Here is a 22,020-nt window from a genome sequence, read left to right as displayed (position 1 = left end):
TCCGACGGCCACGAAAAAGGCGATCACATCGACGGCTCAGGTTGAATTTACGAATTTAGGTTTATCCGCTCTCTCGATTTTTATGGCGCTAGGCTCCAGGGTTTTGGGCAGTGGTCGCGGATTTCTCTCCACATTCTCTTTGAAAAGGCAATCGTATTGCCAGGCATCTCTCTCCGACGAAGCGGTTCCATCGATCTCTCCGTGTGGAGCTCCAAATCATGGAAGGTTTGAGGACCTCTCGAGGAGAAGAAAGCCAATGTGCTTGTACTTCACGCAAAATCGTTGCCAGTATGTAAGTCTTTGTGTTCTTGGCGGGAAGTCTAAATTTTTGGTCTTGTTTTCTCTTGTTTTTGGACAAGATGGATAGCCCAGAACACCTGGAGAAATTTTCTCACACATTCCCGGAGCTCGATCCCGTGGTTTTGGACGCTGCCCGGCCTCTACCACGCCAACCATTCGACAAATTTCTCGTGCTTGACTTGGAAGGCAAGGTCGAGATTCTAGAGTTTCCAGTAGTTTTGCTGGATGCGAAAACACTCACGGTGGTGGACAGGTTTCACAGGTGAGAAAAAGTTTTTCATTCTTTGTCTTCGACTTTTTTTTTCCTTCTCCAGATTCGTGAGGCCTTGCGAGCTCAAGGGCTCCCGGTTGCAAGCTTACATTGCTGGAAAGTATGGACGCTGGAAATTGGAGAGGTTTGAGTTGTGTGCTATTAAGTACTTCACTTTCATATGGATCTTCACAGGCTTTGGGAGGATACAGCCATTCCTTTCCAAGAAACACTCCTCGCATTTGAGGACTGGCTGGAGCAGCATTCTTTGCGTGATCCTGAGAGCCATTTACTCAAGAATTCTGCCTTTGTCACCTGGTAATCGACACAGTCCCATTTAAGCTTTCGAATCACGCTCTGATTTTCGTGTTTCATTTTCCCAGTGGAAACTGGGACATCAAGACAAAGATTCCAGAGCAATGCATCACGTCGGGGATTCCATTGCCGAGCTATTTCTGCGAATGGATAAACCTGAAGGACATTTTCCTCAACTTTTACAACAAACGGGCAAGAGCTAAGTCTAAAGTTTGAGCAGCCATTGTCAAGTCCTTTCTTGTGGAACAGGCTCCGGGGATGCTGTCCATGATGAGAAGTTTGGACATGAGAGTTCAAGGCTCGCATCACTTGGGACTGGACGATGCGCACAACATAGCTCGAATCATTCAAAAGATGGAGTCGGATGGAGCTGTTCTATCCATCACTGCCAAAAGGCGAGGCAATCGAGTCGAGTTTTTGTTTCAAAATAGAGTCTGACAAATAAGAGTTCCACCATCTTGCAATCTATGGTGGTGATCAATTTATTGACTTTCTAACGCCGTTGTACCGCCTGCTACACGGACCTGGGTTTGATCTGAACGGTGAAATTCGAAAAAACATAGTGATTAGTTTGAGCCTATCAGCTGGCACAGTTTGTCATAGATTCTCATTTTTCAAAATTAGTTTTAATGATAGAAAATGTTAAACAGGAAATTTTAATTAGTTTAGATGTTATATTATGCAATTATGATTTATCTGAATTTTTTGAGTGTTAAATTACTAGATTATCTCTTATAAAATTAACTATGTTATTTGTATATTCATATATATTAATTTTTAAAACTATGTATGTATTTGTAATATATAGTCAATTTCTTTTGATATAAATGTTGTATAAATAGATTTTTTATAGCAATTGTTTTCACTATTTTCAATAAACATGTCCAGATTTAAATTATTTTATTTAATTGTCATAAAACATATATTTGTAAAATAGAAATTTATATCTCCACCAGAATTTTCAATATTTGTTGTCATACATCATATACACAAATTTTACATAAAATTAATTTAACTTTAAAACTTGTTATATCTCAAAGTATGATTGAAAAGAATAATTTATAAAATAAAGATAAATTGATATATTAATTAACTAGCTCAACAAACTTTAAAAACTTAATGATTGTACTTAAATAACAACTAAAAATAAGTTAAAATTAATAACTAGTTAGCAATATGGGATTTTGATTTGGATGTGAGTAAAAGAATAAATTCTAACGTCAATTGTTATTTTACAAATAATATTAAATATATTTAGTATTTGATATTAAAAAATAAATATAATATTTATAAATTTATTATTTTAATTCTTAGGGCGTTTGCAATGGCGCTTCTGGGCCTCTCCACGCTAACTCACAAGCAGGATGTGGATGCTATGATCCGGGACACCCTAGACAAAGTGTTGGTGCTCAGATTTGGGCGCGCCACGGATCCCGTGTGCATGCAGCTGGACGAGACAGTGAGTGATTAGTTTCGCACTGCAATCACTTTCTTGGCTGCTCTTCTTCTTCAGCTTGGCAAAAGTTCTCGGGAGCTGTCCAAATTCGCAAGCATTGCGCTCGTGGATGTCGACGCACAAGAGATCCAAGTCTATCTTCACTATTTCGACATTACGCTCATTCCAGCGACCGTCTTCTTCTTCAACTCCCAGCACATGAAAATGGATTCCGGGTAAGTAAATGCTTCGCTACCAGGTTCTTACCACAAGTTCGTCTTGTCCAGGACACCCGATCACACCAAATGGATTGGCGCCTTCCACAGCAAACAGGATTTCATCGATGTTGTAGAGGTACTGAAAAGAAAGATAAATCGCATTTGCTTGATGTATTGTAATTACCAGACCATCTACAAAGGCGCCATGCGCGGAAAGCTCATCGTCAATTGTCCATTACCGGCGGACAGGGTTCCCAAGTTTGAGCTCCTGTACAAGGATATCTAAAGTGAGCTCCAAAAACATCTATAATCTTACCTCTGGATCTTCAGTGTAGCTCCTCGCCTTTGCCGGGAAGAACTGAGATGCGTTGGACTGAAAAGAGCCAACGAGAGTCGTCCAAGAAACGAAGTCCGACTTGAAAGGCATTCGAAAGATGAGCTCCCGAGCGTCTCTAAACTGGCCAGCCCTCCCGAGAACGTCCACAAGGCACGCAAAGTGCTCCCTCGCACAAACGATGCCAAAGTCGTGAGTGGCCGAGCACAGGTACTGCAGGCCTCTCTTCACCAGGCCAACATGGCTGCACGCCGCCATAACGCTCTGCAAGGATATCTCGTTGGGCTTGAGTCCCTCGAGCAACATCTCGTGGAAAAGCTGGATGGCGATCCTCCCTCGGCCAGTTCTCGAGTAGCCGGAAATGACCGCGTTCCAGGGGACTGTATCTTGCTCGGGAATGCCATCGAAGAGAGCTCGGGCCTCGCTGATTCTGCCAGTTTGAGCGTAAGCTCCGACCATGGCGGTCCAGGAAACGATGTTCTTCTCCGGCATAACGTCGAACAAGCTCCTGGCCTCGTCCAGATAACCGTGCTGGGCGTAGGCGATGACCAAGCTGGTGGAAGAGACACTGTCGTGGAAAGGCATCCTGTCGTGCATAAACTTGGCCTGCTCGAGGTACCCGTCGCGGGCATACGCCTGGAAGATCGCAGTCCACGACTCCACCGTGTGCTCTTGGAGGTTGCCAAACATGTCTTGAGCTTCCCGGAGGTGACCCTTTCGGATGTAAGCCACGGCCATGGAGCAGCAGCTCACCATGTCCCAGCACGGCATCACGTCGAAGACGCTCTTGGAGTCCTCGAGAAGACCCCTCTCGTTGTAAGCACTGACCATGATCGTGAATGGAACGATGCTCGTCACCGGCATTGCGTCGAAGATCTCCTTGGCTCTTTCCAGGTGCCCGTTTTGAGCGTAGCCGGTCATCAGCGTCGCCCAGGAGAGAACGTCATGCTGCGGCATCCCGTCGAAGATCTTCTGAGCGCTGTTCAGCTGCTGAGTCTCGGCGTAGCCTTGCAGCAGAGCAGTCCAGCACACGACGTTCCGCTCGGGCATTCCGTCGAACAGATGCTGAGCTTGGCTGATTTCCCCAGCTTGAGCATACGCTTGAACCATCGTCGTCCACGAAACAATATCCTGTACTGGCATGCCGTCAAAGATGCTACGAGCCTCTTCCAGGTAGCCATTCTCGGCATAAGTTCTCAGCATAGCCGTCAGAGCCACCATGTCACAGCTTGGTATTCGCTCGAACAGGCACCTAGCTTCGTCCAGATACCCGTTCTGGGTGTATGCCGATAGCATTGTCGTCCACGTTACCAGGTTCCGGTCGGGCATCCTGTGGAAGATCCTCTCGGCGTCTCTGATCCTCCTGTGCCTGATATAACCCGAGAGCATTGACGTCCAGGATACTACGCTCTTGTCGCCCATCGAGTCGAAAACCCCCTCCGCCTGGTCGATCTGCCCGTTGCTGGCATAAGCTGCGATGAGCATGTTGCACGAGAACTCGTTGGGCCGAGCAATGGAGTCGAACGTTCTGCGAGCCTCCGTAGTACTTCCGCATTTTCCATACATCTGGACGAGTAAGTTGGCGAGGAAAGTATTGTCGCGGTACCTGCTGTGCCGGATCTGATCGTGGATGAGTCGCCCCTTGACCAGATCTTTGGAGTCGGAGCAGACTTTCAAGAGCCTAGCAAACTGCGAGTCGTCAAGTTCTTCCACAGCTCGAGATGGAGTTCTCGATGGTAAGACCACTCGGCTTTGTGCCATTCCATAACTTAGCTAGAAACCTGAAATTAAGCGCAATATAAAATCCAATAGTAATAAGAATTCCATCAACCTCAACTCTCGGATGGTCCCTGAGAAGAAGCTTGCCAAAAACCAGCAAGGGCACTGCCAAACACGGAGTGACAGACGCTGGAAATTGCACAAGGGACAGCAGTCAATGGACTGGTAAAGTGCTGGTTTGCAAGAACCACTCCCAGTACCGAGTTCTGAAGGTAGACCAATGTTAGTGAGAGTGCAACGAAGAAACACGCTGCTGACTTGCCTGCATGCCAACCTCGATTGATATTGTCCGAGCTGTGGATTCGCTAAACCTTATGACTTTGGCAGCTAGATATCCAAGCAAAAATCCAGAAGCATGCAGCATTGCGACCGCCACGAAAATCTGAGCACCCGTGGTGGTGATTGCTGCAGCACTCTGCGCGATTGCACCGGCACAAACTGCGGCAATCGTAACCACTGCAACTGTTGGAGCTAAGGGCGATAGAATCCGAACGAGTCCAGGGAGATAGTGCGCCATCCCAGCTCCTGTCAGGACCGGCAAAAGCACCACCTACAATAGGCAAATTGTTTCAAAAAGTTCGGAACTGAAAAACTCGTTACCTGCAACGTTGACAACACGAGAGCGTTTGCATCAACAGCGACGTATTGTCCAGCGAGCTTGGCCGTCAAGAGAGGCGTCATTACCTGTTATCAAGAAACAAATAAGCATCTACGATGACCAAAGCAAATGTTATATAGTCACAAACCACTGCTAAGAATGTGCTGATCGCTGTCATAATAACTGAAAGCGCAACATTGCCCCTGTATAATCCAGTGGAAGACCAGTCCTTTAGCAAGTAGAAAATGGAAGAACAAAAGAAAGGATGCAACGAATTTTACCTTGCAAGGTATGTAACAACGTTACTCGCAGTTCCTGTATGGATAAGTTACACATTTGCAAGTATGAAATGAAGGAAAAAAAAACCTCCTGGGCAGCAAGATACTAGCACGAGACCCGCGGCATAGTGAGATGGCAATCCCAGAACACGAGCTACGGTAGCTCCTGTTAGTGGCATGATCTAACGAAGATGAAAACAAAAAACCAACAAAATTTTAAGAATAGAGAAGAACATCGAAACTCTCAAACCGTGTATTGCAAGAACACTCCAGCAGCAACTTCCCGTGGCATCGACAAAGCTCCTTTGAGATCATCGATCGAAAGAGTCATTCCCATTCCTGTGATCCAAGTCATTGATTTTAACACTGGGAAAGTTTCCTTTTATACGTACCAAGCATCGTGATCGTGATCCCGACCATCTGGAGCTGCCCCTTGATCCACAAGAACGCGCTCGGCCTGACCAATGCCGCCACACAGGCGATCCCGACCCAGACCGGGAACAAGGACGAGAGCACACCTCCAATGGCTTCAAGCCTTTGGATCCACACGCCATCGCCCTCTTCCACGGGCAGATCTCCAAAACTCCTGGCCGCGGGAACTCCGCGAGCTGATCGCGACCGATTCTCGGTGAAGCTCCGAGATTTGTGCGACTGGAATATGAGCCCGTTCTTGCTGCTATAGAGAGATCTTGGAGCCGATATCGAAGAAATGCGGGCTCGATCCCGTAATATCACCGCTCCAGCAGAGAAACAAGCGCTTGCCGCCATGAAAATGGAAAAACTATTGAGGGATCACAGATCCCGAGCCTCGGGAAGATTTTTAGAGATCAGCTGCCACAAGATCCAGGAGGACGAGGAGAGGATAGACATGACCACCAGGAAGTACTTGATGCAGCACGGGCAACTACAGCACGGACAGGGCCGCTTCTCCTCTACTCGCGCCATACCCCTCAAGAACCCTAAAACAAAGTTTTGGGGGAAGTTCTCAAACACCATATACCATTCATCTAAATCTCCGCATTTTCTTCCTACTCTAGGTGCTCAGCCGCGCCTTGCGAGCTTCCTCTGCCTTATCCATGTAATCCTGATGACTGGAATGCTTCACACCTGATAGAAATGTGATTCTGGCATCAATCGGTTGATCAAATGAGAGAAGAGAACGAACCTCTGGTCATGAAGTACCAGGGAATGTAGCCCACTCCCAAGATCGTCACTACACCGATGAAGACGTGCTTGTTGTCACCGCTGTAGAGGAATCGGCGGACCCATGGCTCCATCGCAACAAACCAGATTAGGGTTCTTGCTAAAACCCTGGATACGGACAATGTACGGACGATAAACCAGATTAGGGTTCTTGGGTACGGCATGTTCTTAGTCGTGTGGGGTGTTACAATGGACGTGGTGTACGATAACGCTGGATCGCACGGAGCCTCCAATTGGACTGGACGGGCGCTTAGCAGCACCGGAGACGCAGTTTGATGGGCAGACGTTGTCGCCGATGAGCGATCGACCACTCGAGAAGAAGTAGAGGAATTGTTCCCAAGTGATGGCCCCGACTCCTGCCAATTTGGAGATGAGAATCAAAAATCGTCCACGAAAAATTGGAAGAACTACTCTTACCAGTGGAGTCGATCCTGTTGAAGACGCTTTCGAATGATTCTCTACGGCCGTCTTTGCCTTTGGCTCTAGACAATTGCATGAATGCGGCTATCTGGAATGAAATGCTTCAGCTCTCGAGAGAAAGGAGTAGCAACTTACGTCCTTGTCTCGCTTCATCGCGGCCATGAGTTCCTTCTTAGTGATGTTTCTGTCAGCAGCGTTTGAGATTCTCTCCTTAAAGAAAATAGCGTACCCAGTGTTTTCATAGTCGATCTTTGTAAACATCTCCCACAGTCGCCGATACTCTTTCACGGAGATTCCAGCAGCTCCGGCGAGAGTTCTGATGTACGAAAGCTCCCTTGCATTCTTGCTGGCCCTTCTTACCAGCGCAAACGCAGTGCTTAGCTGCTCCAAGGCCCTGAGCACAGAAGGAAACTCGCAGTTAAACAAAATCTGGCAGCTCTAGAAACAATTCCGACATTTGTGTTACCGCTTTTACGTAGTTAAGGATGCCGAGGGGAACGATTGACAAACATACTTTGCATGGAACGTGAGGCAGCTGTGGAGGAACTGCTCGACAAGTTGCTGTAAATCCACGACGAAATGTTGGAGAGCATGAAAGAGTTTCAATATCAAAACTTACGTGGTAAGGCTCGAAAGGATCTCCCAAATCTCCTGGCCAGCGCGGTTGCCAGCCATCGTTCACGCTTTTTATCACAGCCTTGCAGTCCACTCGCCTGTTACAGCCAACTGGAGGCTCCGGGGCCGCTGCCACTCTCGGTACGACCCCTCGAGAACCAAATAAAAGAATCGAAGCTTCAATGGCTGCTTTGTTTCGCTCAGTCTGCAAAATGAGAAAGATGAAAAATGCATCGTAAGAATTTTTTTCCTCTGCAAGATCCATTCTCACCATGAAACATCGACCTTCTTCCGCTGATAGAACAGCATCCGCAGCGCTATAGAGACTAGCGACTTGTTCCTCTACAATCACAAAGCACAGTAAGAAACTTGTGAAAAAAAACGCAAGAAAAACTCCAACTCACGATGACACTGGAATGTATCGATGTCATTCGACTCATTCAAGCTCTGCTCTAGGCGAGCGCACGCTTGAATCGCTCTCGAGACATCAATGTCGTAGCGCTTCACGCCTGTATACAAGGTGCAATCTCCAATCCTAGCTCGAATCGATCAGAATCAAACTTACGCCGCATTTCAGTCGCCCACGTCTTGAGCGCGTAGCGCAGCGCCCGGACATGGCTGCTCCGCTGGAACTGAGGATCCCTCCACACGGCGCAATCGGCGATTAGGGCTCGCCCTAGCTCTTCGCACGCCATGAGCTACCTTCTACACTAGCTAGTATAAAAAATCCAGCACCGAAGAACACGGAGAAAACGGTTTGTACAGCGGACGTGGCAAAAGCACGAATATTCTGAGGCATATTCTCCATTCAAATTTTTCTAGAGGTCGACTGGCCTTGGCTCTGGCTTTCTTATATGCCGGAACGAAGCTCCAGGCTCGGTGGGCTTGAATGGTGGATGGGCTCCTCCGAATGGTTTTGGGAGGCCATAGTTATCCACTGGAATGTAAGCGTTTGGCCTTGGCTCGGCAGTGGATCTGCGAGAGAAGAACTAAACTCGTAAGAACTCAAGACAGACAAGAGATCAAGAGCTTGCCTTCGTTCTCCAAATTCCGAGTCGTCCCGGCTGAATCCACACGCCGAGAACGAGCGCCTCTGCATATGGTGCCATTCTCTCTCGCAATCCGCGGTTGGAGGCTGGAGAAAAGGAAAGAACAGTTGGAGAAAACTGGAAGAACAGTGTTTCTCACCTCTCCATTAGCTAGACGAGCCGAGGCTTCCAAAAGGACGGCCTCCAGACACTCCTTCTCTTGCTTCAAACTCATGGCTGTCGCCTGCAAAACACAAATAACTCGATGAGACAATGAACTAGAAATGGAAAACTTGAATCTACTGACTTGTGTTAGCGATAGCTCCGAAACGGTGGCCATCATTTGCGTGGTGACATGTCGAAGCTGTCGCTGGAACCGGCTCATCTTTGAGACAGTTTCCACGGCGTCGGCATAGCCATCAGCTGCCTGTTTTTTCAGGTCCTCGGCCAGAGCCGTCACCTGTGAAACAGCCACACGTAGAAATCAAAGTCGATATCAACGGATAGAGAATTACCTCCTCCAAGACAAGGTTTTTCTCCAAGGATTGGTCGCCTTTCCGGTGGAGGAAGAACTCCAATGCTGTGAGCTTCGCCATGAGCTCGTTTGCCGTCGGGTCGGTGCCTTCTAGCAGCCTCCAGTGAGCTTTGTTCTCCGGATTTTCTACCAGCTTAGACAGCCTCTCGCCTTCTTGCACGGTTAATCTCAACTGGAGTAATGACGCATAAGCGAATGCGAGGAAAGAGAAGACAAAGCATGACATACTTGAATTTTGACGTTCTTGATCTCCTTGCGTATTTCCACGGCATTTGGAAGAGACTTGTAGCAGAGAAGAATATATCTTTCAAGGTTGATGAGCTCCGGCTTGAGTAAGGCAATTTCGTTTTCTCGTTTCAAAAGTTCAATCTCTGAATGTTTTAGAAGCTCATCCTGCATCGAGACGAACACTTAAACCACGAAAACGATATAATTCTCGACAACAAACCTGGGCGTGAGACTTCTCATAAAGGATACAAAGCTCATCGTTGCGATCTATGAGAGATATACCAGTGTGGTTTCGGCTTAAAACCGCATGTTCATACTGTTTTCTAAACGATTCCATGTCCTTTTCGGCGTTCCGAAGGAGACCATTTAGCTTGTCAATTTCTATCATGTGCTCATCCGCCATTTCCTGGCCGATGACCCTGAGTTAGTTCGACAAAGAAGCTGTGAAAGGAAGTAATCACCTTCTTCTTTTGCAGTGCAATGTGGCACTGCGTAATCTCTGACCGAAGAAGAAAACGGTGTTGAACAATGATGGCAAACTCTTTCCTCATCTTCGTCAAGACCTTATCTTTGTACAAAACCTCGTTCTGCAGCATGTTTACTTCGACCTCCAGCATCCCCATCTTGTCCTTAAGCTCGAGAATTGTGAGATTGCTTAACTAAAAACATCGACACAAGTCAGCAGTGATATCTCTACCACATGACACAGACCTGCATCAGTTTGACAGACTTATTCCGTTGGCTTCTAAGAAGATTATACACATTGAAGAACTTGGCATAGGTGTCACAGATATCTTTTTCCTTCTTTTGTAGAAATCCGATAGTAATGTCTGAGACCCGAATTCTTTCTCTGGCTTCTTTTAGTTGCTGAACCTGCAAAATCACAAACAACGTGAGGAAAACCGGGGGAAACTAGCTCGCATTACCTTCAAAGAAAGTGTACGACAAATATTTTCTCGCATGCTCGCAAGCTCTCCCGCTTGCTGTTGCCGTTCGTAGTCAAGACTGATGGATCTATAAACCTCCCTTTCGAGCTCCGTTGCCTGCATTACGCGCCGTAACTCTGCCGAAAGAAATCAAGGCTTACCTTTTGATGACCCTCGCGTAGTTGCGCAACCATTTCCTTGCCAACTCCTTTCAACTCGGTGTACATACGCATTCTACCATCAGTGTCTTTCTTAATCTCTAACACTGCGGTATGCACTTTCTTTCTTTCGTTTTCAACTTGCATAAGCTAAGAACTTGGGCGCCGTTAGTCGCAAAAAAGGATAGAAGGCTATACCTGCATATTTATGTTGCTCTTGATGGCTCCAAAGGCTGGAAGGGTATCCTGTATTTGCTTGAGCACATTTTCTGTGTGTTTGACCTTCTTTGTTATCTTATCCTTGTCGGTGGTGCGAGTGACGAGCCTCTCCTGCTCCACTTTGTGATCGGTTTGCAGGGCTTTCAATTGCATATCCAAAGTCACCTGCATCACGAGAAACGGACCGTTTTTTCCGGGAAGTCATTTATGAATTCTTACTCGATCCGCAAGATATTGATCGGCATCTAGACTATGAAGCTCAAGCTCCTTCTTCATCTCCGCAACTGATTGCTCCTATAGCAAAAAGCAGTAGTTATTAGGCGTTGACGACAGGATCGTAAAATCGTACCTTCTGTTCAGTCAGTTGCCGAACCTTTTCCAGTTCAACCGCAAGCCTTGCATGTTCTTCAGTAGTTTCTCTCATGTTTTGATTTAGCTTTTCAATATGTGTTTCGAGTTCCTTGATCTGCGAAGGACGCATGTAATTTGTCATGTATTTGTCAGTTTTGCGACCATGATAACACCTTCTCGCTGTAATTTTGATCCTGAGTGGTGAGCCCTTTGACTCCATTTGAGAGAACATCTGCCTGTTACCACAATCCACTTAACCAGAAAAATCGCAAGAAGAAAACTTGCCTGCTTTTTAAGCTTCTCTGGAACTCCATCGTATGTTGTCAGAGTTTGAAACTCTCCTCTTCTATGAACGGTAAGACCTTGCATGTCGGTCGCCAGGACCTCAAGACGCGCTTGAATTTCAGCGCTCTGCCAAAAATGTGGTCGCGTGTGATGGGTGGAGCCTATAAAAACAATTGAGCAAACTGAAAACTTACACAGGAGAGGTTTTAAGTTGTAAGAACGATTATACCTCCTTCTTTAGTTCCTCAATCTTTGCAATAGAATCATCGTGCTGGCTATGCAAATCGCTGATATCCATCTGTATGGATCACAAAACTCAGAGATAACGAAGGAGGCACATTACCAAATGTATCTATCACCTTCAGTTGAAGCAACGTTGGCTGTAGAGCCATATCATGCTCATGTTCTATCTCTTCGATCCTCTTCTGAAATTCTTCTTGCGCTCTTCTAAGATCCGTTTCTTCGGCCTGCAATGCCAAGTCCCTCTCCCTGCGGCAAAGTTGGTTGTCTAGCTAGGAAGATAAAAAAATAGACAAAGAACCATACTTTACCTGCATGCCAGTGCTTCTGATTCCGCTTGCTCCGAGTCCTCACGAAGCATGTCGAGAGCAGCTTCATCTTCCTGGGCGTCGACCAAAACTTTCTCCAGTTCAATCTTCTCCACCTACAAAAGAGAGGAAGATGTCACCGCTAGAGAAAAACAATGCAAGGCAAAAGAGAAAACCAAAGAGTTTCCTTACATTAAACTTGCGAGTGAGCTCCTCCCTTTCTTCAAACAATTTCCTAGTGTTTGCTATACTTTCCTTGAGACTCTTGTGGAGTTCCTCATACCTGCATTGCAAATTCTATCGATCCAACGCTAAAAAAGAGGAAAAATCTCCTCACTTCTGCCTCGCGAAAGCCGCCTTGGCGCCGGTGATGTTCCCCTTGCGCACCAATTCATCAAGCTTCAAGAGCGCGCTAAGATCCGGCAACACGACCAACTCGATCCCTTCCTCCTCCGCCATTCCCCCTCTCAGAGAATTTTCTTCTTTTTCGTATTTTCAAGCCCTAAAGATCTCAACGGTTTATCAATCGCCACGTGTCAAGATAATAATTAGCTAAATAAACGTCGCTAACTATAATTAACATCGATGAACATTATTTCGCATTGACAAGCTTTTCTATGGATTCTTTCCAGACCCTCGCTTGTCCCTTTGTATCCTCCAGATTATAAGTCCGCTTTGGCTGCTCGAGAAAACCACAGCAACGCATTAGAGATGGAGAAAAAAAACGAGACTTACCGTGCATATACAAAACTTGAGATCGTTCTCCACTCTAACATAAATATCCCGCGACCATGGAACCTCTCCCTTGAAAACAAGTTTGATCGGGTGGACGTAGAACAGCCTCGGCCTGTCAGTGAGGATCAGCTGTCTCTTCTTGACCGAGAGCTTTCGAAACTTCCGGACGCGCGAACTGGCCAAGATGGTTTCACCTTCGAATAGAAACTTCTGCCTACAGGGAACTCGGGTCAGCTACAATTGAAACCAAAAAATCGACTTGGAGAGAAGTGTGAGAACTAACCATGGTTCGTGAACGTTCTCGTCGAGAAGTCTTGCAGCAGAAGCAAGCACGGCGCTGGGACTCGATGGCTCATTACTGCTGGACATGGGACTCGAGGCGTCCGAAACGTCTAGCCTCGAGACCCGGCCTCCCAGATGAGCTAGATCCCAGTCCGAGTTTTCTGAATCATCACTCTCAGCTCCATTCCCCCCACCCTTTAAACAAGTGCGTCAATGTTTTCGCGTCATCAACAACAAAGTCGAGTTCGAACATAAGCCAACAAATAACTGACACAATGCTGCCTGTAGATCACCTGAGACGATGGCGATGGAGCAAGCCCGGGTGCGGCCGACTGCCTGAGTTTAAGCCACTCAATCCCGCTGAAGAAAGCATGGCTTTTCAACGCTGTATAGCCCGCTGGGCCAGCTCCGGGCCTTTTGTCAGGTTCAAGGTTCTGGAAAGAACAACCAAAATGTGTCCTTTCCACTCCACAAAGAAATTATCATCGACTTACCAGCAACTTATTGATAAGTTCTTTGGCTGCGGAGGGGAAGTGAGACGGTATGACAAGGTCTTTCGCCAAAACCTTTTGAAACGTGAGGTATTCGCTCCCGCCTTTGAAAGGAGGCCTCCCTTCTAGCATTTGGTATATAATACATCCCAAGGCCCATAAGTCTGCCCTGCAAACCGGCTGCTTATTAAACGGAAGAACCAAAAAGAAATCCCATCACACATACCCAATAGTAACGGGATGGCCATTCAAAACTTCTGGAGAAACGTACTCCGCAGTGCCAACAAACGTACAGCTTTTGTCATCTGTGAAACGAAAGTGCACACTAAACGACACGAGGAAAGAACACGAGAACGACAGATATTTAACCTGCTTGCGCGTCGCTGAGACCATTCTGGAGGGGTGTTGTCACCTTCGCACTGCCAAAGTCTGCCACCTTTATATGCCCATCAGCAGTCAGGAGTAAATTTTCTGGCTGGCCAATGTCGATATCAAAACGACCATCAGGATCATATGGTGAAAAAAAAACGTAATCGACCATCTCCTCTGCTGGCAGCAGCAAGAGAATTGTACAGAACAACAGCCAAGAAAGGAATACCTTGAGATCCCGATGAATCAATCCTTGGCCGTGAATATATTCCAAAACATCAACAATCTCCGCAGCATAGAAACGAGCTTCTTCGAGAGACAAACGACCTTTCTGCGCGTGAAAAGAGACATGTCACCAAAACATTTCAACGAGCAGGAGTAAATGGCCCACCCTTCTTATCTGGTCGAAGAGCTCTCCCCCATGACAGCACTCCAGTCCCATATCTAGATTTTCATGTATCAGCGAAAGCAACAAACGAAGAAAGAAATTACTTACAGAGATTGTGAGTATCCTGAAACGTGAAAAACAAACGAACCACACCAGGATGATCCAGATGATCCAGAATAAGCCGCTCCATCTTCACATACGCGACCTTGTTCTCCTTGGTGATGTGCTTCTTGTCCATGATCTTGAGCGCAAACTCAGCTCCAGAGTCTTTTTTCTTAGCTCTCACAACCTGAAACAAGGGGAGAAAAATGAAAAATGGAAAAATGCAGCTAGAATTCGCCACAAAACCTGACCTTGGAGTAGGATCCCATGCCCAGCAGCCTGCCATAGGCGAAATCCTGGTAAGTGTATGGCTGCTGAGGAGCCCTAAACGTGAGCTTGCTCCCGGGTTTGCACGAGGAGGCCGTGGAAGGCGCGCATTCTTCCTCGCCCGCCGCCATCTCCACACGCTGGATCACCTCCTCCTCGGCAGTCCCATCGGCGCGACCGCCATCGCGAAATATTCCCACTCGCTTCTTCTTCCTCTAACTTATAAACCCTAATCAGTCGCGTCCGTTGAAACGCCTTGGTTTGGCGGCCTTGCCACATAGGCTTTCTTTCTCTCACAGTAATCCGCGTCTAGACGCTATCGCGGCCAAGAATTCTTCTCTCCTCCCAGGGCGCCCAGATCTTGGATCGGCGATAAGGTATTCTCCTTCTCTAGCAGCGATTGGAACGGCGGCGCGGCGATCGATCGATCGATCGCTGGGAAAAGATCGGGATTAGTCTTTCCATCTCGGCGGCGGCAGTGGATTGGAGCGAAATTTCCTGTCCCAGGGGTCGTTAGTGTAGGGTTTGGGGCAAAGAGCATGAGCGCAAGCGACGAGAATGACACGCTGGTGAGATGGGGTCTTCACTTGCTGGAGGTTCATCCTTTCACTGGTAGCAACGATACGCGATCATCGTCGCCCGATTCTCTTCCTTGCTGCTGCCCGGCAGATGGCACAGAGGACGACGAGGCCCTAGCAATCTCTCTCCAGCAGCATCTCTACACCGAGGATACCACGCAGCCGCAACAGCAGCCACGGGAGGAGGATCCCCCGATCGGAGATTTTTTTGACAATCGCGACAAGGAGCATCACAATCTTAACGATTACGGTTTGGTGACTGGATCGGAGGAGATCTGCGAGGATTGCGCCGCCGAGGAGATGAGCATGGGCAATCACCACTCTTCCAGCAGCAGCAGCTCCCCAACTTTCTCTTACGATCAGCGCAACAACAGCACCAACGAGAACGATGAGGCGATTGCGGTTATTCTTTCCGAGGAGTTGGCACAACTCGATGGAGGAGAAGTTGGCCGGCGGCTCACACACATGGAATCCATACCTGTAAGTAGGCTGTATGGATTTTTTTCTTCTTTCTTCTCCATGGCTGACTTCTTTCTTCTCCATAGCTGACTTCTTTTTGGTGCACTTCTGTAGCATATCCCGAAGATAAATGGAGAGATACCGAGCCCGGACGCTGCCACACTCGATCATCAAAGGCTTCTTGAGAGGTTGGTTTCCTTTTCTTTTCACTTTGATTCATTCGTTGGCTTGTCTCTATACAGGCTTCAGGTCTATGGATTGACAGAGCACAAGATTCCTGGCGATGGTAACTGTCAGGTGAATCTCGCATTTCTGCAATTCCTGAAACTCTGTTTGCGTGCTTGCATTGAAAGCCTTCCATTTGAGAGCCCTGGCCCGGAGAAACTGAGAGAACTTTCCCATGTCAAGATCTTCGAAGGTACTTTCCAAAAAAAATAAGCGAAAAAGACCCAACAAAAACAAAACATTTGCTTGATTTCCTTCATATCGTTTACCTCTCTATTAAAGTTGTGCTCTGGTTGACGTAGTAGTTTCGGGCGCTCTCGGATCAGTTTTATAGAACACCAGATCATCACATGTTTGTCCGGAAAGAAGTCATTAAACAGGTACAGTTTGTATTCTTTTTGCTTCTTTCGCTTTATGCGGTGTTATTATTTGTGAGAATTCAGCTGAAGCAGGATCCAGAACCATACGAAGGTTACGTTCCAATGAAATTCAGCGACTACCTCAAGAAGATGGCGAAGTAAGTAGCTTTTCGGTTTCACAACTGACATCTGTTCCAAAAAAATTCTAAATCCAGGAATGGGGAGTGGGGTGATCACGTAACATTGCAAGCTGCTGCTGATGTTGTAAGTAATTTCAAAGTGTCTGTCTTTTCAACTTGTGACATTTTCCTCTACAGTATGGGATGAAGATCTGCTTGATTACTTCGTTCATAGATACTTGCATCATTGACATCATACCAAAGGAACCGAAATCAGACAGAGGTAGCAAGTTTCCTTCTAGGCGCTCATCGGTAACGCTCGTGTTCTTGCAGTCATATTCTTAAGCTTTTGGGCTGAAGTGCACTACAACTCCGTGTATCCGGAAGGAGGTATAGTTTTGTGAAACACTGGTATGTGCTCTCAACCACTGTGTCGCAGAAGCCCCTGTCTCTTACACCGTCAGGAAGAAAAGGCACTGGTTTTCATTCTTTGGTTGAATCCAGTTCTTTTCTTCTTTCGCGATTTTAATCTACACCTATATACTTTTTCCTTTCTTGCTTCCCTCGCGCGCACCATATCTCTTCGTCTTCCAGCTAACAGTTTTCCATACAACAAAATTATTTTATTAGATCACAGGTACTACAAGTTACAACTTCCTAATTCGCCAGTGAGCAAAACGGCAAGTTGTTGCCAACACTCGTTCTTGTTAGCGGGTTCCAGCGGTCAAAAACAATCCGCCCGCCCCTTCCCATCCTACCACGGAACTGGTAACTTTCCTCCTCGAATTGTGGTGGCAGTATACCAGCGTCTGCTAACTCTCTCGCTTCCAGTGGCTTCGTGAACAGCATCACCGGTTCCATAGTATCGATGGATCGAATCGGGAACTACGCAAACACCAGAGCCACGTCAAGTTCCAACGAAAGCGAAAGCAAAAGAGAGCCAGCCACAGTACCTTTCTAGCTGGTCGTCCTCTCGACAGAGGTAAGCGTTTCTTGCGCTTCTTTCTCAAGGGGTCCATCCTGTCCACTAAGGAGTTTTCCAGCATGGGGTTGGCATACTCGTAGGCGTCCCCGTTCATCTGGTCCGTGCCTGCTTGCAAGTCGTCACTACGCTTTGGAAACAAGAGTTTCCGGGGCACTGTTGGTGGGAACAGGGACGCGCTGTTGAGGAACGACGTGTCCTCGTCGGCTTTGGATTCGTGCTGTTTGTGAAGTTACGAGTGGGCAAAAAAGAGACACAGAGAGCTCACTTTCCATAACAGGGGCGACGAAAACAAAAGTCACAGCTACCTTATACTTGATTTGGAGCCTCTGGATGTGACCTTCACAGTCGGCCAGCTCGCGCTTCTTCTCTTCACGCTGTGCAGACGGCAGTGTCAAATCAAGGTGGAAGAAGATTCCAACGCCACTTACCTTTTGGACAGCCAGCATCAATGCTCTAGCTTGCTCCAGATTGCGACGAACCTACGCGAGAGTTTTCACACCATGTCAAAGAGACGAACACGCGGAAGTTTGTACTCACCTGGCGGAGCTTGTCAAAGGATTGGACGTCGTTCTCACGCCTTTGCATCTATGAAAAAAGACCAGAAGAAGTTTTTCTTTTTGAAGGAAAAGCGAAGGAGAGAAAACTTGTGAGTTACCCGCCGGGTGTGAGGACGATGAATCTTCTCCCTCGGTCTAAATACATTAAAAGGATTTGTGTCGTTCACCGGTGGGGGTGGCTGCAAGTTATTTTCTTAATCGTGTTAATTTGATCCGGCTCGAATAGAAACGAAAAAAAGTAGAAAACTCACTTGCAACCGACGAAGTATGGGCTTCTCCCAGCGCTCTCGCTGCCATTGCAATGCATGAGTTTAATTTTTCCCAGATAGAAAATGCAAACAAAGTTTTGTGGCATCAACCTTTGATTTCCAATAGTCATACACGGCGCCTGCAATGGTTGGCGATCGGATGTTCTGAGCACGCACGACCTGTCACCGCCCGAGTCGTCAACAATAAACGCAATGCTATTCCCACCTCCAGTGCTCCATCCTTCTGTAGCATGACCGGCATTGGGATTCCAAGCGTCGAAGGCAAACCTCCCACACGCTCGCGAAGCTTGTGATCCTGCAATTCCATTTTGTAGAGAATTCTTTCAAATCTGCAAGACAGAAAACGTAAGCACATTCATCTCCTGCACAAAATACACACACAAAAGAAAAGAACGCTTACTTCTCGTGGGACAGTGTCTTGCGATCGCTAAACTGCTCGAGCCAATCTTCGTCCTCGTCATCCAAGTCATACTCCACAAACTCAGTTCCTTCATTCCTTGCTAGAAAAGCCACACAAACTTAAGTCGCGAAAGTTGAAAATCCACTCACCTCCTCGGCTCCGCAAGTAAGACGGTGGCTGCGTGAACGTCTGCGAGTAATCCTTCTCGTAAGTATCCACGCACACAAACTGTGGCGTGGGAATCTCTGCGCCTCCTCGTCTAGCCGGTGTAGCCAGCACCTATTGCAACAAAAAAAAAAAAAAAAACGCAACCAAAGCAACAAACACAAAGCAAAGAAGACGATCAAAAAAACTGAGCTGGAACCAAGATCACCCACCAGCTCGTTCTCCGAATCCAGCGCCACATGCCCGTGCTGGACCATCCGCGACACTCCAATCCCATCCTCATTGTCGAGGTCTCTCACGGACTTGACAATCGGGAGCTTCTTATGTATGTCTACAGGGCGGGGCCTAAATGACAACCTACTCATATCCGCTCATCTCCTTCTCGCCCGCTAATCCGCCATCTCCAGGATCCCTCACAGCAGTAGCCGCGCGCGCTCCATCACTCACCTCGCGCGCTGGGATCGATTCGCATCCTAGACCCCTGCTGCTCGCCCCTGGCGCCAACCCTATTTCCTCCCCCCTCAAGAGGATAAGCCCTAACCCAGACCTAGAAACAGAGCCCCCGTGGTTTAGGGTTTAGCGGCGTATATTCCGTTCCCGGCAGAGGCATATCCGTCGCAAAGCATATTCCGCTAGATTCGCATAGTATACGGTATAGATAGCTAGGGTGTGAAAGGGGCAATTGATGGCATTTTTGGCTGCCCAACGAAATAGATCGTCTCGTTGGATTTGGAAAATGATGGCGAGGTTACCATGGCATGCTAGCTCTTCTTTCTCTCTAGGGCCACGAAAACAACAGGAATCCATCTATCTCCAGACATTACTACTGCCATAGCCGATGTAAGAAAAGCAAAGATTTTTTGGTTCTTCCTAAGTGTGTGAAAGTGACCGGGCTTTTTACTTTCTACCGAGGAGCGGTAAAAGGTGATTTTTAGAATCTCTCGCGGTATATATAGGTAAATCTTGGGGCCGGAAAGAAGGAAACCTGCCTAGCTACGAAAAAGTAACTTTAAGTACTAGGGGGTAAAGGGCAGCAGCATTTTACCATTGGGGCCCATGATGATTAAGAATGATTGGCACACAGTACGGTGACACGCGGGTCACATCGCGTCGGCTCGTGAGCCAAGGCTGGTAAGATCCCGGCCATCCGTCCATCCTGGTGATTCCACTCGGATATGCCACGGCGTCCAATCCCTGTGCATGATCATGGATGCGCCCCCGCCGCATGCCATACGGTCGAGGCTACATACGACTCACGTACCCCGTACGTATTGATCTTGAGTTGGAGGGCTGGCGCCAGCATCATGCCGGATTTTCACCACCGGGAAGTACGGCGATTTACCGTGTGAGCCATGCTGAATTGGCCCAAGGAGGGGTAATCCAGTGCACCGGCTGGGGGTAGCGCTACCACGTACGCTCTACGCCTCAGGTAGCTAGGATGTTTTAGGGCTGACGTCACAGATCTTGAATAAGACATGCTTGTTAAATGCGGAAAGAAGGGAAAATAATCTCAGTAAATATCCATGCATGAATTTGATGACGCATGATGTACCACATTCAAACGCCCGCAAAAAAACACAGTGGAAAGTGTTGTTGGACATGAAGCGTGGTCATGTTTTCAGGAGCTTTTTATTTGGGTTCTTTGTTCTTGGGTTTTTTCCTTGCCTGTCCAGAAACGCGAGAATGTACTGCTCTTAGATTCCCTTGCCTTTTTCACATCGCATATAAGCAAAGCTTTGATTGGAGAGAGCTTGCAGGAAGAAGCGAGAGCGAGAGAAAGAAGAAGAAGAAGAAGAAGCGAGCAAAACAATGAACGATCGCTACTCTCCCTCTCCTTCATCGTGGCTGCAGCTCGCTCCGGCTAGCGCCGAGGAGTTCTTCTTCCAGAGAACCGGGCTCGTTGTCTCTCCCGATGATCCAAGCTTCCCCTCGTCTCCTTTCGCGGCGGCTGCTGCTTATCTCCATCCAGCATCGCCATTCCTCGATCACCACCAGCATCACCAGCAGCAACAGCAGCACTGCCACCAGCAACTTCGCCAAGATCAAGTCATTCTCAAGCTGCCGTCGTCGCAATACAAGGGAGTAGTGCCGCAGCCGAACGGCCGGTTCGGCGCGCAGATCTACGAGAAGCACCAGCGCGTGTGGCTGGGGACGTTCGACACCGAGGTGGAGGCCGCCAAGGCCTACGACGTTGCTGCAACCAAGATCAGAGGCAACGACGCGCTCACCAATTTCCCCCCGGTTGACGAGTCCGAGCCCGAGTCCGCCTTCCTCAGCCTCCACTCCAAGGAGCAGATCATCGACATGCTGCGCAAGCACACCTACAACCAGCAGCTCATCAAGAACACCGCCTTGGACACCTCCTCCTCCTCCTCCTCCACCACCACCACCAACAATCACAACGCGCCGTCGCCGCCGCTGGACGCCTCCTCGTCCTCGGCAGCCTCCACGCTGCAACAAGACGATCGTGATCATCGCCTGCGCGCTAAGAGCAAGAGCAAGAGCAGTAGTCTACTAGCACAGCATCACCGCGAGCACTTGTTCTTCAAGGTGGTGACGCCCAGCGACGTCGGCAAGCTCAACCGGCTCGTCATCCCCAAGCACCACGCCGAGCGCTGCTTCCCGCTGGCGCCGCACGAGAAGGGGCTGCTGCTATCCTTCGAGGACGAGCGAGGCAAGCACTGGCGCTTCCGCTACTCGTACTGGAGCAGCAGCCAGAGCTACGTCCTCACCCGCGGCTGGAGCCGCTTCGTCAAGGACAAGCAGCTTCAAGTGGGCGACGCCGTCTTCTTCGATCGCGCCACCACCGCCGGGAGCTCTTGCAAGCTCTTCATCCACTGGAAGAGGAAGGCCGCCTCGGTGTTCCACCCGGCCTTCAACTCCAACGCTGCTCATCACCACCATTTCGATCCTTCTCCACTTCATTCAGTTCTTCCAACTTGGCCGGGATCGTCGCCGTCGTCGCTGCTCCAGAGCGTGAGCGCCGTCACTTCCGCCCATCTCCAGCCTCGGTCCGACCAGATGGTGTCTCAAGTCCAAGGTTTCTGGGGATCTTCTCAAGTTTTCGGTGCCTCTAATGTCTCAACTCCAGAGTTCTCGCATCCCAAGATCAAGGAGAGCTCCTGTGGTGCGATTCGGTTATTTGGAGTGGATCTTTCCAGCCCGTATTAAGCGGCGCTCGATCCCCTTCCCGGTTTTATACATACGAATATATAAAAACTCTTTTTTGGACTTCTATGATTGAGCC

At 48.1% G+C, this 22,020-nt stretch overlaps 10 protein-coding genes across 15 annotated transcripts; 3 read left to right on the top strand and 7 right to left on the bottom strand.

The window, feature by feature from the left end:
- The first annotated feature begins 46 nt into the window (after positions 1 to 46).
- Positions 47 to 1,362, top strand: LOC9656224 (uncharacterized exonuclease domain-containing protein At3g15140). Its single transcript, XM_024677559.1, has 6 exons — positions 47 to 292; positions 360 to 562; positions 615 to 695; positions 746 to 868; positions 934 to 1,057; positions 1,115 to 1,362. Exons 1-6 carry the CDS (start codon positions 83 to 85, stop codon positions 1,301 to 1,303), a joined length of 930 nt encoding a protein of 309 aa, XP_024533327.1. The 5' UTR covers positions 47 to 82; the 3' UTR covers positions 1,304 to 1,362.
- A 778-nt stretch (positions 1,363 to 2,140) lies between these two features.
- On the bottom strand, positions 2,141 to 4,638 carry LOC112346050 (pentatricopeptide repeat-containing protein At4g02750-like). Of its 2 annotated transcripts, XR_002992268.1 has the most exons (4): positions 2,835 to 4,638; positions 2,708 to 2,786; positions 2,568 to 2,657; positions 2,141 to 2,503 (listed from the first exon to the last, which is right to left on the bottom strand). XR_002992268.1 is itself a non-coding variant. In XM_024674067.1 (2 exons), the coding sequence occupies exons 1-2, from the start codon at positions 4,611 to 4,613 to the stop codon at positions 2,754 to 2,756; spliced, it is 1,812 nt and encodes a 603-aa protein (XP_024529835.1). In that variant the 5' UTR covers positions 4,614 to 4,638; the 3' UTR covers positions 2,659 to 2,753. The 2 variants fall into 2 exon arrangements, 1 of the variants encoding a protein (XP_024529835.1); XM_024674067.1 differs by lacking the exons at positions 2,141 to 2,503; positions 2,568 to 2,657 and having other exon boundaries at positions 2,659 to 2,786.
- On the bottom strand, positions 4,589 to 6,449 carry LOC9656221 (probable sodium/metabolite cotransporter BASS1, chloroplastic). Of its 2 annotated transcripts, XM_024674106.1 has the most exons (9): positions 5,900 to 6,449; positions 5,758 to 5,846; positions 5,596 to 5,689; positions 5,511 to 5,544; positions 5,378 to 5,432; positions 5,232 to 5,315; positions 4,894 to 5,181; positions 4,684 to 4,837; positions 4,589 to 4,633 (listed from the first exon to the last, which is right to left on the bottom strand). In XM_024674106.1, the coding sequence occupies exons 1-8, from the start codon at positions 6,273 to 6,275 to the stop codon at positions 4,685 to 4,687; spliced, it is 1,173 nt and encodes a 390-aa protein (XP_024529874.1). In that variant the 5' UTR covers positions 6,276 to 6,449; the 3' UTR covers positions 4,589 to 4,633; position 4,684. The 2 variants fall into 2 exon arrangements, with proteins under 2 accessions (XP_024529874.1, XP_024529868.1); XM_024674100.1 differs by lacking the exon at positions 4,589 to 4,633 and having other exon boundaries at positions 4,640 to 4,837.
- On the bottom strand, positions 6,371 to 7,714 carry LOC112346079. 2 transcript variants are annotated; one of them, XM_024674142.1, is made up of 5 exons: positions 7,360 to 7,511; positions 7,266 to 7,314; positions 7,128 to 7,218; positions 6,673 to 7,066; positions 6,371 to 6,614 (listed from the first exon to the last, which is right to left on the bottom strand). In XM_024674142.1, exons 4-5 carry the CDS (start codon positions 6,872 to 6,874, stop codon positions 6,541 to 6,543), a joined length of 276 nt encoding a protein of 91 aa, XP_024529910.1. In that variant the 5' UTR covers positions 6,875 to 7,066; positions 7,128 to 7,218; positions 7,266 to 7,314; positions 7,360 to 7,511; the 3' UTR covers positions 6,371 to 6,540. The 2 variants fall into 2 exon arrangements, with proteins under 2 accessions (XP_024529910.1, XP_024529905.1); XM_024674137.1 differs by lacking the exon at positions 6,371 to 6,614 and having other exon boundaries at positions 6,853 to 7,066; positions 7,360 to 7,714.
- Positions 7,715 to 8,541: 827 nt separating this feature from the next.
- Positions 8,542 to 11,741, bottom strand: LOC9656220 (coiled-coil domain-containing protein 146). Its single transcript, XM_024674049.1, has 17 exons — positions 11,705 to 11,741; positions 11,476 to 11,636; positions 11,364 to 11,426; positions 11,189 to 11,305; positions 11,059 to 11,133; positions 10,819 to 11,004; positions 10,624 to 10,770; positions 10,463 to 10,579; positions 10,248 to 10,409; positions 9,998 to 10,195; positions 9,757 to 9,942; positions 9,537 to 9,701; positions 9,289 to 9,480; positions 9,081 to 9,233; positions 8,934 to 9,017; positions 8,780 to 8,880; positions 8,542 to 8,720 (listed from the first exon to the last, which is right to left on the bottom strand). Exons 2-17 carry the CDS (start codon positions 11,557 to 11,559, stop codon positions 8,564 to 8,566), a joined length of 2,187 nt encoding a protein of 728 aa, XP_024529817.1. The 5' UTR covers positions 11,560 to 11,636; positions 11,705 to 11,741; the 3' UTR covers positions 8,542 to 8,563.
- Positions 11,742 to 11,949: 208 nt separating this feature from the next.
- On the bottom strand, positions 11,950 to 12,494 carry LOC112346082. Its single transcript, XM_024674153.1, has 4 exons — positions 12,361 to 12,494; positions 12,216 to 12,306; positions 12,022 to 12,139; positions 11,950 to 11,964 (listed from the first exon to the last, which is right to left on the bottom strand). The coding sequence occupies exons 1-3, from the start codon at positions 12,480 to 12,482 to the stop codon at positions 12,023 to 12,025; spliced, it is 330 nt and encodes a 109-aa protein (XP_024529921.1). The 5' UTR covers positions 12,483 to 12,494; the 3' UTR covers positions 11,950 to 11,964; position 12,022.
- Positions 12,495 to 12,571: 77 nt separating this feature from the next.
- On the bottom strand, positions 12,572 to 14,881 carry LOC9632051 (3-phosphoinositide-dependent protein kinase 1). Its single transcript, XM_002960362.2, has 11 exons — positions 14,642 to 14,881; positions 14,397 to 14,577; positions 14,292 to 14,344; positions 14,130 to 14,231; positions 13,901 to 14,006; positions 13,758 to 13,836; positions 13,535 to 13,700; positions 13,334 to 13,474; positions 13,042 to 13,235; positions 12,759 to 12,972; positions 12,572 to 12,702 (listed from the first exon to the last, which is right to left on the bottom strand). The coding sequence occupies exons 1-11, from the start codon at positions 14,786 to 14,788 to the stop codon at positions 12,616 to 12,618; spliced, it is 1,470 nt and encodes a 489-aa protein (XP_002960408.1). The 5' UTR covers positions 14,789 to 14,881; the 3' UTR covers positions 12,572 to 12,615.
- Positions 14,882 to 14,906: 25 nt separating this feature from the next.
- Positions 14,907 to 18,137, top strand: LOC112346075. Its single transcript, XM_024674116.1, has 11 exons — positions 14,907 to 15,715; positions 15,809 to 15,882; positions 15,937 to 15,991; positions 16,225 to 16,299; positions 16,363 to 16,436; positions 16,494 to 16,542; positions 16,596 to 16,680; positions 16,731 to 16,787; positions 16,837 to 17,165; positions 17,229 to 17,379; positions 17,441 to 18,137. The coding sequence occupies exons 1-9, from the start codon at positions 15,197 to 15,199 to the stop codon at positions 16,893 to 16,895; spliced, it is 1,047 nt and encodes a 348-aa protein (XP_024529884.1). The 5' UTR covers positions 14,907 to 15,196; the 3' UTR covers positions 16,896 to 17,165; positions 17,229 to 17,379; positions 17,441 to 18,137.
- On the bottom strand, positions 16,999 to 19,303 carry LOC9656219 (enhancer of polycomb-like protein 1). 3 transcript variants are annotated; one of them, XM_024674088.1, is made up of 12 exons: positions 18,986 to 19,303; positions 18,758 to 18,887; positions 18,609 to 18,708; positions 18,414 to 18,537; positions 18,299 to 18,367; positions 18,191 to 18,229; positions 18,038 to 18,118; positions 17,920 to 17,967; positions 17,811 to 17,861; positions 17,688 to 17,756; positions 17,351 to 17,599; positions 16,999 to 17,282 (listed from the first exon to the last, which is right to left on the bottom strand). In XM_024674088.1, the coding sequence occupies exons 1-12, from the start codon at positions 19,136 to 19,138 to the stop codon at positions 17,055 to 17,057; spliced, it is 1,341 nt and encodes a 446-aa protein (XP_024529856.1). In that variant the 5' UTR covers positions 19,139 to 19,303; the 3' UTR covers positions 16,999 to 17,054. The 3 variants fall into 3 exon arrangements, with proteins under 3 accessions (XP_024529856.1, XP_024529850.1, XP_024529855.1); XM_024674082.1 differs by having other exon boundaries at positions 17,688 to 17,861; XM_024674087.1 differs by having other exon boundaries at positions 17,688 to 17,861; positions 18,299 to 18,352.
- A 1,279-nt stretch (positions 19,304 to 20,582) lies between these two features.
- LOC9656218 (AP2/ERF and B3 domain-containing transcription factor RAV1) lies at positions 20,583 to 22,008 on the top strand. The gene is made up of 2 exons (XM_024674943.1): positions 20,583 to 21,120; positions 21,229 to 22,008. The coding sequence occupies exons 1-2, from the start codon at positions 20,583 to 20,585 to the stop codon at positions 21,942 to 21,944; spliced, it is 1,254 nt and encodes a 417-aa protein (XP_024530711.1). The 3' UTR covers positions 21,945 to 22,008.
- Positions 22,009 to 22,020: the final 12 nt, after the last annotated feature.

This window comes from Selaginella moellendorffii, unplaced genomic scaffold (assembly GCF_000143415.4).
Source record: "Selaginella moellendorffii unplaced genomic scaffold, v1.0 SELMOscaffold_0, whole genome shotgun sequence".
Taxonomy (NCBI): Eukaryota; Viridiplantae; Streptophyta; class Lycopodiopsida; order Selaginellales; family Selaginellaceae; genus Selaginella; species Selaginella moellendorffii.
The sequence above is the reverse complement of the archived record's forward strand: the minus strand, read 5'-3'. Positions and strand labels throughout refer to the sequence as shown.